Genomic DNA, 13,874 nt, shown 5'->3' with positions numbered 1-13,874 from the left:
GTCCTCACCTGTCCCTCCTCGTCGAAGGCCATGACCACCACAGCAGCTCCGTAGCGCTGCACAGTGGCTGCTCTGAGGAGGAACTCCTCCTCTCCTTCCTTCAGACTGATACTGTTGACGATGCACTTGCCCTGACAGCACTTCAACCCAGCCTCAATCACGGCGAAGTTAGACGAATCAATGCACAGAGGAACCTGGGGAGCAGAAGGAGAGGGTCCATCTCTTTCTCTCTGATTTACTGAGAGGGTTATTTCATAGTTTTCAAGAGGTTCATATCCTAAATTAGACTTTTTCTAAATAAAATAAAAAGGACAATAAACTGTTAACAAACGACAGAAATTGACAAATAAAGCTGTACAGAATAAAGGTAAAGGTGATGTCCATGTTAGCAGACAAAATTTAAAAAGTCAAAAAACATCAAATATTTTTTTCTAAAGATGGTTTATGTCCTTTTAAATAGTTATAATCATATTCGTGTCTGTCCAAGTGTTCATGTTTCTTATACGTTTGATTTGAATTAGTTATTTGCTGATATAAAAACAGGCTGACGCGACCAGACCTCGATACTGTGACTCCACGAACACTACTGCACAGACTCTGGCTGCACTATTATCACAGTGAATAGAATTTATCATCACTTGATTTAAGGGTGGAACTTTAATCACATGATAACAAGTGGTATGTGGCATGTGAAGAGGAGACCTTTTCCCTGATGACATTTTATTTAAGAATATGGGACAAGATGGTGAATATCCCTTGTACGTTTGAAGGTCTTCTGCACAATTTAAGTTACCCACTACCAGTAGATGTTAGCAGGTGTCAGCGGCCACCAGTGGATGTTAGGGACATAACTTCAGTTGTGCACCTCAGCTTCATCAAGTGTTTTGGCCTTGTTATCAATGATACAGGCCGGACTTGAGGGTACGCTGAGGCTTAAGGTAAATCTGGCTACTGGCTTGTATGGCAGTACTATGAAATCCATGTGGCTGCTCAGTAGATCAGACATCATTACCTCTTTAGCCTTTTTAAACTAAACTCTGTCCCATTTTAGACATAGGACAAGATGGAGAATGTTAACGCAACGTTATTGTGATTAGGGGCTGAAACACCTGATAACGCCAAGGTACAATTGAAGACTATCTACTATTATCTTTATTACAATAACCAGTCTTACAGAGTTCAAATGTGATGTTCCTGGTCTCTTCCACCCCCCACCCCTATCTCTCTCTCTTCTCTCCCCTGTTTGCCACCCACCTCTCCTCTCTTCCCCATTTTTCACTGCTCACCCCACCCGGTCGAGGCTGATGGCCGCCCACATTGAGTCTGGTACTGTCAGAGGTTATTTCCAGTTAATGAGAGATGGCCCTTAAAATTGAACTGAATTGAATAACTTTTATTTTAATTCATTCTTCTTTTTGCCATGGATTTTTTTGTGAAGCTCTTTATAACCTTGTTTAGATAAGTGCTATACCAATAAAGTTATCATTATTATAATATCCCTTGTACGTTCTACCACCAGTTGATGTTGGCATATGTTAGTGACCACCAGCGGATGTTAGGGACATGTGTATAATAAATGTTAGTTAGTGTTAGACAAAAATATACAAACCCCTTCTTTTCATGAGATTTATAATGTCACATGTCTGATGTCTGTGTTGTATACTTGGAAACGGGAGCATACAAGCTTCATTTCCACTCTTGTATGCGACGGTCACTCACGTCTATGGCTGCTAATAGCACCCGTAAGACCAATTTGTCACATGTACCTGTGAGCCATCATCACAGTAATATAGTAACTATAAGTACGTCAACATTATTAAAAGCCAGAAGGATGATCAATGAATTAAAAGACTTTGTGTTCATCCTACCTGGTTTATCTGCAATGACTGATTTTATCATTAATGTTTTTCTGTGTTTCTGTGTTCAAATGTGTAGCTTATATACAAGTTTTAATGATTTACCTAACCAGTGTTGTTTTTCATACATTGCATTTCGGCTATTTCAGAGGTCTGTTAAGCCTCGACACAATCTTCAGACCCAAGTTCACAACTTTTTTAAATAATGGCTCTCTACTTCAGCTCAATATAAACAAGTACGGCAAGAAAACAAACATTGTGCTTTTACTTTGTAGACAAATTGCTAAAGAGGAAGTGATTCTATGAATGTTGCTGTTATGACAGAGAAGAAAACCAGCGACTCCCGGTAATATCTGGGTCAGTCCGATATGGTGAAATTCAAATTTGATTTGTATAGCGCCAAATCATAATATACATTATCTCAAGGCACTTTACATAGGAGGTCAAGACCTTAAAAATTATAGAGAAACCCAACAGTTCCCACGGATAAAAACAATCAATCAATCAAAATGGTCTGGCAACAATTTTGACCACGGTTTGACCCAGTTGTCGACCACTGGTGTAGTTTATCCAAGCATGTAGAAAACGACATGTTCAACTTTGTCCCCAGACTGACTGTTAGCATGCTGCCCCGCCCCCACCGACTGATAGAGTGCCGGACGCCTATTTAGTAAATTTGTATTCATATTAAAAGTACTGCATGTCAAAACCACACCACACTAGGCACTGCGCACCCTTGGGCCAGTAAGAATATACATGCCAAGTATGAAGTTGATTAGATGAATGGTTGTCATTGTGAAGATATGTATTCCACATATATATAGACAGACAGACGTTTGTGGAATTCGTAGAAATTCAAAAATGTCTGCTGAGTAAACAGGCCAGTCGTAAGCCAGTAGAAGGTTATATAGAAGATAATTGATGAACATGGAGTTTATAACAGACCAGTGTTCCTTCACAATAAGTAAAACATCAACAGCAGCTTTTTCAAGGATGACACCGTGTTACTGTGGTGTCCTATTTGACAGGAGGTTACACTAGCAGAGCAGCAGCTGCAGTGCTCCATCTGTGTCAATATAAAAGCACTGTCATGTTTACAGGCCTGCAGTGTTAGGAACATGTAGTTGTTGCATAATCAATTCAATCAATCATTTAAAATAGAAGCAGATTTGTTGCGTCAGGTGTGTGTTCAGCTCCACTGCCTTAAAATCCTACCCGTGCTATGTCTGGCTCAGAGGCGATGTAGTTACAAAATCGGGCCATGGCTGTTGGGCCCTCCAGCATCCCCTCATCCATGTTTATATCCAGGACCTGGGCTCCCATCTCCACCTGGGTCTTAGCAATGCTTAGCGCCTCCTGGGAAACAAAGAGAGAAGCACATCGCGCCCAAAACAAACAGTTAAATGCAACAATGACAATCAAATGAATGAATGAATTAAAAGATTCAGGACATTGTGTTTCACCTCATAGTTTCCTGCCATGATCAACTTGGCAAACTTGCGTGACCCGGCCACGTTACATCGCTCTCCGATGTTTACAAAGTTGGTGTACGGGCCGATCCTGAACGGCTCTAAGCCTAGAAATCAGAGAGAAGTCTGTATGGGTGGTCTGTACATAAACAGTTCTGGACGGATTGCCACAAAATAAAGGTCAGGGAAGAGCCCATTACATTTTGATGCAGATCCAGCAATTTTTCATCACTTTCTTTCACATAATGAGATTGGGCATTTTTGACATGGTTTCTTTAAGCGTAAAGGTGAAGCTCAATCGACATTAGGGCGATTATTGGGCCTCGGTGGACGTGTATAAGCTCTGTTGAGTGCCATTCTGGTTGCCTTATATGTTTGAAGCATGTTTTAAATTTCATGAGTAAAAGCCTTTATCCAAAAGAGAATGACACAATATCAAATATCTTGTCTTTCAATAGCAAGTTGAAAGAAGAGCAGGTCAGACCACATGGAGGCTTCTGACCAAACAGATATTATAATATTTCTATTAAAAAAAGGAGGGTCTGGTTCTCGGTTTTCACCTCCCTGGCATCCTCAAATCATTCTTTTTTATTAATTAACCAGAACAACCAGTTCTAGTTATAGTCAGGTGTATTAGCCACTCTCTTTCCAAATAGTTTTACAGCTGTCTTCCCAGATGTTAACAGATGGTTTTCATACCCGCGAGCAGCAAGTTCTCCTGATGAATGTCAGCAGCAGGAGTTCTTGGCTTGCAGTGTCTGACTGCTTCAGATATGGCTCTGCGGGGGGAGGGTACAATTAAAAACAAATTCTAAATTCTATGAAACATATTTACGTATCAGAGACATGACAGTGACCTGATGTGTCCTGGAGTGGTCCCACAGCAGCCTCCCACAATATTTACCAGTCCATCTTGAGCAAAATCCTGTCAACAGAAATTGACACAAACACTGAGCTGCAGCCACTGAGGCAGCCAGGGCTACTCTGGGTTACATAGCACACATCTTCTATTCTAACCAGGATGGTCCCGAGCATCTTCAATATCTTTTTTCAAGAATTCTTTCCAGGGCATCTTACTTATGTTTCACTAAACAACACAGAAATCACACATAAGGAATAAAGAAAATAATGGATTAAAGGTCATTTTTATTTCCTGTACTTTCAAAGTGATGATTGGTTGGACATTGAGGAGAACATCCTTATTCACTTTCTTTCTAAAAGTGAGATGAGCGGTGGGACTTCATCTGGTGTGAGTGAGTCAGCATGAGCTTAGCATAAAGGCTGTCTCTTTTACGTTTCCACGTTTGTGTCTGGATTTAACAGAAAAGCTCTGACAGGCTTGTTAATGACCTTTAAACCTGTAGGTGTATTTGAACAGAGCCAGGCTAGCTGGGTCCGGCCACTGCCAGTCTTACAGGTCTCCAGACTGAGCTTGTCTAAACCCCATTCTGACTCCAGTTCTCACAGACATGAGATTAATACCAATCTACTTTTAAAATATATATATATATACATATTTTATGGGGATTTTTTAGCTGTATGTTATTTAGAGGACAATGGACAGCCAGAGTAAAATGGGGGAGAAAATGAGAGAAGACTTGCAGTAAAGGGACGATTCAGAACTGAACCCTCAGTCTTATCCAGCTCTCAAAACAATGGAGAGCATAGAAAGCATGTTTCCCAAAATTTGAATAATACTTGTCACTGTTTCAGCGATTGAGTGTCTCTTGAAAGTGCTGCCATGTCTCATCTGCTTTTGTTCCTTGAGGTTTGACCAAGAAAGCTTGGGCAGAGCAAGAAGGCTCCCTGGCTTAGTGTTCAATGATTGTAAGGCTACCAAGAAAATATCTGAGGTTACTGAAAAGTTGGTAAAATATTTGCTAAAATGCAACTGCATCCAAGATGTCAACCAAGACAAGGCTACATGTTCCCACATGTGGCACAGGAAGTTAGAAAACAAATACTGGAGCAGTGCACCGCCTCCTTCCACTCGGCCAAAAAGCCACAATATCTTTTTCAAAATTAAATGATCATCCTGCTCTTCCTGATAATGTTGATCTTTATATCTTGACAATCTTTTTAAAAAAAAATAGTAGCATAGAAACCTTTAGACTGGAGGCCGTTACTTCTGGAGTTTCATCGTACCCTCCGAATGTGTTGGGAAGACCTACCAGATGACACACAGAGACCATGACATTATTACACCATCCTGCATGATCCGACATATGATGCAACCTAAATTAGAACAAAGGTCTGAGAGCTACACCTGCTTAATATCAGCAGAGTCCACTAAAGAGAGTGGAGTTAGTTACAGTCGACTAAAACATGACAATGTTCCCAACAACCTGACCCCTGGACGTCTGAAAGGGTGCCAAGATGGGACTGTACCATGTACTCGCATCATTTTAAATAAATTATGCCTTCAATTTGAAGAGGTGTTACCATTTGCATATAACATATTGAATTCAGTGCAGCCCGGCACACCTTGAGTGTGCCGATGCAATTACTATTATAAACTCATGCAGTGCTGGATAACACGTAATTAAAAATTTGCTACCGAAAACTAGAATTACATCAATGTCTGTCCAAACTCAAAAAATATGTGTAGAGAAGAGGTTGAAAGAATTTAATAAAATGTATTAAGTATATTTAGTCATAATTATCATGAATGCTTAAGTTATGGCTATAAATGTCTTTAATGAGGTCACAGTTATCACCGTTGATCACCAGGTTCTGATCAGTTCCTTCAAGGCGTTATTGAGATATCATGTTGACGAGACTGGAATAGACGGAATGATGAACAGCCTGAAAACATACCACAACTGCACTGTACTAACTACCAACTTTAATTGGTTTGAACTTATTAATCTGCTAATTAAACACAGACAATCCTTTATTAACTGTGGTGGCACACTCAATCCTCCATATACCACACTACACTACAGTGTAATCTGTCTTTCTAACACACTTTGAGCATAAGAGACAAAACGTTTGAATGTAAGCTCTGGATTTAGGCCTTGATTGCTCTGTAATGACATTACTGACATGATACCATAAGCTGCATCATGCCTGTATTTCGTTTCACAGATGTTTAGACTGAGTGTGGGGTTACCTGCGTTGGGATAACAGATAATGAAAGCTGTGGTGCTTTTTCCAATGGCCTCAATGAACGGTCTCATCTCTGTCGCTCCCAAGGCACAGTTGAGACCAATACTGAAACACAGAGAGGAACAGCCAGTGAGACTCAGAGAGATTAATAAGAAGTAATAGAACAAAGTTGTGTTACTGTCAAGACTCTAATAAGACAACATAGTAAAGCAGTTTTCAGACATGTCCTGCGGAGGATCTCCGGAGAATTGGGTCTGGACTTTCTCTGCAGTTTGCCTTTCACACATGCACAAACGCAGTGGGGGGGGGGATTCAGGTGAGGGTGTAAGGTATTAATTATGCTGCAGGGATCACGTGATTTTGATTACAGCACATCAATACCAGTGCGTTGGATCTTCGTCTGTGTCTCCTATGTTTATGACACTTCATTTTCACCCGGAGATATTATTTTTGTTTTTATTCATTTTTGCATGTTGCGTGTTAGAAGCATCATCAACCCCTCCACTCGCTGGTGGTGAATCCAGCTGGGGATCTCCTAGTTTGTTCTTACAACGACTTCTGCTGACTTTATACAATGGGCCGCACAAAGAAAGTGTGCAAAAACTCCGGAGGCTCCGACTCGGACATTTGAGAGCCTGCATACTCGTCCTCTGGAGGAACTACGGAGGATCTCCAGAGTTTATTGCATGTCTGAAAGCAGCTTAAGTGTAGGTAGTTGTGAGGTAACTCACCAAAGTGGTTTAGCATGAGATAAACTCACTACAAAGGCCTCTCCTGTCTGACCAGACAGAGTTCTTCCACTTCGGTCAACAATGGTCCCTGAGATCTAGATCATGATTGGGACATGAGGGACATTTTTAAATACATATATATATATAAACTTTAGAGAACACACTTTTGTTCTCCCCAAGAGAGTAGAGACAGTGACCAAACGTCCATCTTGTTTTTACAATCACCATATTTATCTTTAACAGTTCAAAGATGATTAATATTTTTAGGCATGTGAAAATAAATAAATTTAGGAAAATGTGGTTTGACTGTTATAATGAAATAAACATACAAATATGGGTTTTCTTTCATAGCTCTTTTCAAACAGCAGGTCGATGGCGAACAAGGCAGCCTGTCGAAGAAAAAATGAAACGTTAGACACATCCGTCCCTGGACAAAAATAGCATCCGGTCACATAATCTTCTAACAGCATCACGAAGCTACATTTAGAATTTATCCATTGGAATTACTCTTTTAAAAAAAGATCTCACATGTCCACCCAAACAGTCCTGATCAAAAGATATAAGCATATGTAAACTGTCTAATACAGAGATATAGACTATATTATACTTAAACTAAAATCTGATTTTTTTGCAATGTAATCATCAGAAAATGTAACTTAAAGAATCAATACCACATAACTGTGGTCCCAATACTGAGCAGTATTCACCCCTCTCTAAATGTTTTGCAATATCTTGGATTATATTATTGATGTGACTATAATTATTAACCAGCACTCAAAAAGGTGCTAGGACAATTGATGTGTCAAAATAGATTAATTGAATTAATCAATATATTTACATAAGTTACATGGGTTTACCTTTGCATTGGCAGTGTCGAAGACGGTTTCAACCAGAATGATGTCTGCTCCTCCGTCTAGTAAACCTCTGACCTGCTCTGTGTAGGCTTCTACTAACCCATCAAACGCTGAGGAAGACGAAGACACACACACAGACACACACACACACATTACGGATACACCCTAAGCACATTTTCTCAGTTAACAAATACCTGGTGGCACCTTTCTGTCACTCTGCCCCCTTACCGTCGTCAAAGGCGCCATTAGCTGACCTTCTGAGAGAGGTCACTTTTTAGCCTATCTGGATGATAGCAAGCTTTGACCTATGATAAAAAATCCAGCGTTCTCTCACGGGATTTATCAGTTGTGCTTGAGGTCCTTTGCTGTTCTCCCTTTGAGCCCATTCAGTCTATGGTTCTTCTTTAAACGCCTGCAAAGCAGGTGGGTGACCTTTGCTTTGTCAGGGCACCCCTTGTGTGACAAGTTCACTTCTGATGGCTCAAAAGTTACATAAGGCAAAAATGTGGCAGATTTGCCCAATGTTATTGTTAAGCTTAAGCTTTTATCCTCCTATTTTTTGCATTAGAGGAGCAGGGGAAGTTACGTTCCATGTATCTTGGGCCATCGCTCTGGCTTCCAACAACAGAGGCCTGCGAGCACATTCGATCAGGGGCATGGCGATTTCATGCGCATTGATTAAAGGTGTAAACATGAGTGGTATCTGTGCAGCAGCTAGTTTGTGGTCAGTGCACGTTTATTAGGTTTTACCATTTGGACATGCTGTTCCATATAATGAGACGATAATACAATAGATTGCTGGAGGTTTGACCCTAGTTGGGGGCTGCTATGCGCGGCGTGAAAACATGTCCCTTCTTTATGTGACAGACAGGGAACAATGTTATGAATACTTCTGTTCCCTGAAGGAGAGGAGTCGTCTTTCTGCATCCCAAGATCTTAAGAAAACGTAATCCTCTTACTGACGTTCCTGAAGTCCGGTCTCTCCACAGACGGTGACACAGACAGGGTTTTATTTGTGGGACCCACTGCTCCGGCCACGTAGCGTTTGGAACCTGATAACACAAAAAGATTACGGTGGAGGTTGCGCATTTGAGAAATTGCCCAAGAGTCCGTTATATCTATCGATCACATAACGTTGTGCTGCCTGAGTGCTAAAGATTCAGTTTACCAGTTTGTTTGGTGAAATCGTCAACAGCCATCCTCGCCAGCTCGGCTGACTTCCTGTTGAGACGATAGGCCTGCACCACAATCGCACAACACACATTACATTATAAAGAGATAAATGAGCCTGTGACAAACTGGTAATTCAATCACACATGTAACTTTACTCTACTTTATGCCTCTGTATTCATAAACAATTTTGTAAACAGAACTTTCCACAACTGTTCCTGGTCTCTCTCACCCCCGCTTTATCTTCGCTCCACCATTTCTCTGCTCTCAACCAGTCGAGGCAGTTTCTATCAGCTCCAACTGCTCTGACCATGAACTTTCACTCAAGGTTCTGATGTGTATGTGCAGGAGTCTTTACACTGCACTGCTGCAGCATGATTGGCTGATTGGTCGCATCAATGAGTATGTTTACAGGTGTTAATAAAGTCCTCAGGGCTCTGTGTGTACATATGTATGATATGAAACTAGATATTACATTACTGTGTGATGTATTATCTATTTTAATACAGATGTTTTGATTTTGGGTGATGCAACTCTTTAGGCCAAAGTAATATAATAAGTAAATCCTTTTCAAATTCAACCTAGATGTGAAAATAGAAAAACATTCAAATGGTTTAAAGTTTTTTTTCCTGTTGAAAGATAAAGATGTAGTGTTTATGGAGATAAACTGTCTGAGCTGTGTCTGCTGAATGCTGGGAGGACCAAGGACACAGAACTAGGTGAGGAGCGGCCAGCTGTTTGGAGTAACGGGGGCAGTTCTCATTCTCCGAAGCGATTCATTAGGTGGTCAATAAGTTAACACCACAGTCTGTGTACTTGACATTTATTTGTACTGCGGTCGTCCATGCAGGTCAAGCATCGTAGGTAAACATCATACCATGTGTTCCAGTCCATAGTCTGCCTGAGCGATGGAAGTGCTGCTGAATGTGTTAGTCTCTATGATATCCGCACCAGCATTCAGGTATTCCTTTACACACAGAGGAGAGCACAGGTAACAGAAAATACAAAACTCACACAGTCAAGGTCAATCCTATTTAAACAAGGGCACTGACTATGTTTACATGGACACCAATATTCCGATATTAATAAAGTCAGTAGTCTGAATAAGAGACTGCCACGTAGACAGCCATTTCTGGTTACCTTCACCCACATGTCAAATTTGGAATAAGCAATAACTGAATCAAGACGTGTGGCGTATTCCGACCTTAGTCACATTTATGTAGACATGCATGTCTTAATCGCATTTTAACGTCCTATTGGAGTTTTCCGAGCATTTTGTGACTTAGTCATACGGCAGTTACCAACTTCTTTATAATACACTCCCTGGGGGTAGACAAGACAGATAAAAGGAGTTGTAGCTTTTGCAAAATTAGACAGAAAACACCCAAAATCTAGCATCGTAAAATCGTATTATAGCATCATTATAGCATCGTATTAAACTGTTTCAGGCTAAGGGTATAAAACACCATAATAAAATAAAATGCCTTATTCTGAATAAGGTCAATAGTAATATTGGCGTCCATGTAAACATAGTCACTGTTACTCACGAGGATCCACAGACCTCACATTGGACAGTTAGTGCTGTGGATAATTCTTTCTGTAGACACTAGTTCACAGCGTGGTCTCTAACCAGAGGTTTCTTTGCGCTGCTTTTAAGCAACACAAAAAGATTCATTTCACTTCAGTTCTTGGTTTGGAAGCACAAATCACAGAGAGTTATCTCAAAATCACAACACATTAAAGTGAAATGAACTGCATGGCTGACACCAATGAAGCTGAGTGAGAAGATGTAGTTTGGTTGAGCAGAGCCATAGTTTTTTTTTCTCCTTGACTGAGTACCTTGTGTATTTGGTAAATTATATCGGGCTGTGTGATGCTGAGAAGGTCGTTGTTGCCCTTCAGTGGAAGCGGGTGCTCTTTTAATTCGTCCCCCCTGAAATCTTCCTCTTCAAGTTTATGCTGCTGGACCATGGTTCCCATCCCGCCATCCAGGACCATAATCCTTTGCTGCAGCACTGTTCGGAGTTCGGACTCTAATTGACATTTGGCTCCTAGAAAGAAAGTAGAGACTTTCACTAGCGGGGAAAAGAAACCTTCAAATACATCAAGTGTGAGACAAACTTTCCACAAAAAAAATAATATCCCCATCCACCACTTCCAAAATGAAATCACTCAATCTGTTGTCTTACATTGTGTCAATCAATGTTGAAAAAATATAACAATCATATATATTGTAAACTTATATATTGTTTATAACTGTTTATGACTGTCCCATAGACTTGTATTGAATGACTGAACTAATCCCATTCAAGCGTGGATTTAAAGATATAACACAGTGAACGTGTAAATCAAACATGAATGGTAAATGGTTTTGTATTTATATAGCGCTTGTCTAGTCTTGATGACCACTCAAAGCTCTTTACAGTACAGTTTTACATTCACCCATTCACACACACATTCATACAGTGCATCTATTAGCAGCACTTTGTTGTTCTATGAGGGGCAATTCGGGGTTCAGCATCTTGCCCAAGGACACTTGCCCCCAGACTGGGGATCGAACTGCAGGTTGGAGGACGACCGCTCTACCCCTCAGCCACAGCCGTTGAAGAACTGAACTCAATGTGATGGATTCATTCTATGAATGAAAAGTACCTGAGGGGATGATTTATACTGTTATATATAGCCCAATCAAACAATGCTAACTTTTATATAGTGTAATAACGTCATTTCATAATCATAATCTCATATGATGACTGGTTAAAATAAATAAAATGCAACTTTTGCAACAATTAAGATTAGAAAAACCGTATTAGTTGCAAAGGTTAATGCATTACTAGACTATGACATCATTTTCTGACTTCAAAGTGATGTCACGATGACATCATTCCTGCCATACAATCTTAAAAGATTCTTGGATCTATATAAACTTTACGTCACGTCTATAGCCCTATAGGATGGAGAGAACCTGGAAAAATGTCTGTGCTATTTATTTCATTTTCACTTATTATATGATGGAGAATCATTTTCGGACCAACATTATCCTTAAGATCGGCCTTTTATCTGGAGACATCTGCCCAGGAAATAACCCCACCAAGTTTAGTAAACATCGATAAATGCATTGTCCTCGCTTCAACTACAAATGTTATAAACTGGATTTTTTTTTTTTTCTAGGCTATTTTTTAAATGATTGTGTATGATAATTACAGTTGATGACTAATACAGTGAAAACAAAATTACCAGGTGTCTTACCAGTCTTACCAGTTTGTAAAGTCTACAGAATAGGCTACAGTGTAATAGGCTACAGTGTCTGGAGGAGGATAAACACCTCATTTACCCTGTTAAAAGGGTTTTTTGTAGTTTTTCCTTACTCTTGTTGAGGGTTAAGGGCAGAGGACGTCACACCCTGTTAAAGCCCTATGAGACAAATTGTGATTTGTGAATATGGGCTATACAAATAAAATTTGATTGATTGATTGATTGATTGATTAACAACTGGGCTGAGATGTGGTGAGGGTGAAGGTCCCAGCAGCTGAGTCCCTTTACTCTCATGGGCTTCAGATCCACAGTGAACCCTGACAGCCTGCGGATGAGGACGCCACACACACACACACACACACACACACACACACGTTTCGCCAGTGGTGCAGTGTGAAACGTGACACTGACAGAAGCATGCAGTGTGCACAGACAACACGCTGTTCCATGTGTCTGCTGCACCTCCCTGCTCCGTTATCATCCTACACGTTAATGTTCTGTCGATCCACTGTCACATCTGCTTACACGTGCTACCGTTACATTAGTTACAGGCGCTAGTTCCACCTCACACACACACACACACACACACACACGTGGTGTAACAAGTGGTCAGCCGGAGGTTGTCTGAGTTTACATTGGACTCAGTGCGGCAGGAGGCTAACAGCTAAGTGCTAACGCCGGGAGAGCCGCGTGTATTTACCCGCTTCGGCGGAGAACTTGTGGATGACGTTGGTCGGACCCATGTTGTGAAGAAGCAGCCTCGGAAGCGGCCCCGTGCTCCGTCTGAAGATCCCCGTGGAAATCCTGGGAATCAAACTTTTACCAACTCAGCTCTTATTCTCTGAGCTTTGGCTGCTTTCAGTGGCGAGACACGCACTTCCTGTTCGGGGCCGTCACAATAAAAGCTCGACCACAACCTTTAACATGTAGCATTTTCTATATTTACCCCAAAAAGCAAGTTCTTATTTCATAGTATTTACATATTTTCCTTTCCAGGTGTTTGGTCAGAGTAAAACCTTCGCAGAGAGTTAGTTGTGTCAATGCAATAGACCTTACAATTAAAACATTACACAAGAATCTAGGATGATAGTCAACTTTACGATTCTGGAGTCAAACCTTAAACCACAACATGATGCAATAGCAAATCAAAATGATCACATTTAAATGACAATCCTTTAATCGTGACTTAACTTCGTAATCTCGTACTAAGTCTCACAGTGACTTTAAAATTTGACTGGACATAATTGTGACTTTCAAATTTTGGATTTTTTTTTTTCATAATTTAAACAAACAATGACCATTCCTAATTCCCCCCTGCAGAGATGGCTTCTTAAAAAATCTCTCAGATGATCATGTATTAATCCACATCGGTACCTAAGTCGATGAAAGGTTCTAGTATCGTCAACTAAGAGAAACGAAAAGGTACATCCA

General features: G+C 40.5%; 1 protein-coding gene across 4 annotated transcripts in view; it reads right to left on the bottom strand.

The window, feature by feature from the left end:
• The window catches only part of mtr (5-methyltetrahydrofolate-homocysteine methyltransferase), a 33,431-nt gene extending 20,093 nt beyond the window's left edge, over window positions 1-13,338 (bottom strand). Inside the window, exons 1-15 of one of the 4 annotated variants that reach the window (XM_034569619.1) lie at window positions 13,144-13,338; window positions 11,028-11,239; window positions 10,066-10,155; window positions 9,187-9,256; window positions 8,978-9,070; window positions 8,022-8,128; window positions 7,494-7,553; window positions 7,165-7,259; window positions 6,438-6,538; window positions 5,431-5,492; window positions 4,183-4,250; window positions 4,025-4,104; window positions 3,320-3,432; window positions 3,072-3,212; window positions 9-194 (exon numbers count right to left, since the gene is read on the bottom strand). In XM_034569619.1, the coding sequence (XP_034425510.1) occupies window positions 9-194; window positions 3,072-3,212; window positions 3,320-3,432; window positions 4,025-4,104; window positions 4,183-4,250; window positions 5,431-5,492; window positions 6,438-6,538; window positions 7,165-7,259; window positions 7,494-7,553; window positions 8,022-8,128; window positions 8,978-9,070; window positions 9,187-9,256; window positions 10,066-10,155; window positions 11,028-11,239; window positions 13,144-13,186 (1,521 nt within the window). In that variant the 5' untranslated portion in view covers window positions 13,187-13,338. Of the gene's footprint in view, window positions 1-8; window positions 195-3,071; window positions 3,213-3,319; window positions 3,433-4,024; window positions 4,105-4,182; window positions 4,251-5,430; window positions 5,493-6,437; window positions 6,539-7,164; window positions 7,260-7,493; window positions 7,554-8,021; window positions 8,129-8,977; window positions 9,128-9,168; window positions 9,257-10,065; window positions 10,156-11,027; window positions 11,240-13,143 lie in introns of those variants that run through there. The other 3 variants (XM_034569621.1, XM_034569620.1, XM_034569622.1) reach the window with 3 other exon arrangements.
• Between the last annotated feature and the right edge of the window lie 536 nt (window positions 13,339-13,874).

The sequence above is a fragment of the Hippoglossus hippoglossus genome, chromosome 19, assembly GCF_009819705.1.
Source record: "Hippoglossus hippoglossus isolate fHipHip1 chromosome 19, fHipHip1.pri, whole genome shotgun sequence".
NCBI classification, from domain to species: domain Eukaryota; kingdom Metazoa; phylum Chordata; class Actinopteri; order Pleuronectiformes; family Pleuronectidae; genus Hippoglossus; species Hippoglossus hippoglossus.
Note: the sequence above shows the minus strand (reverse complement) of the source record. Positions and strands in the feature narration are given on the sequence as shown.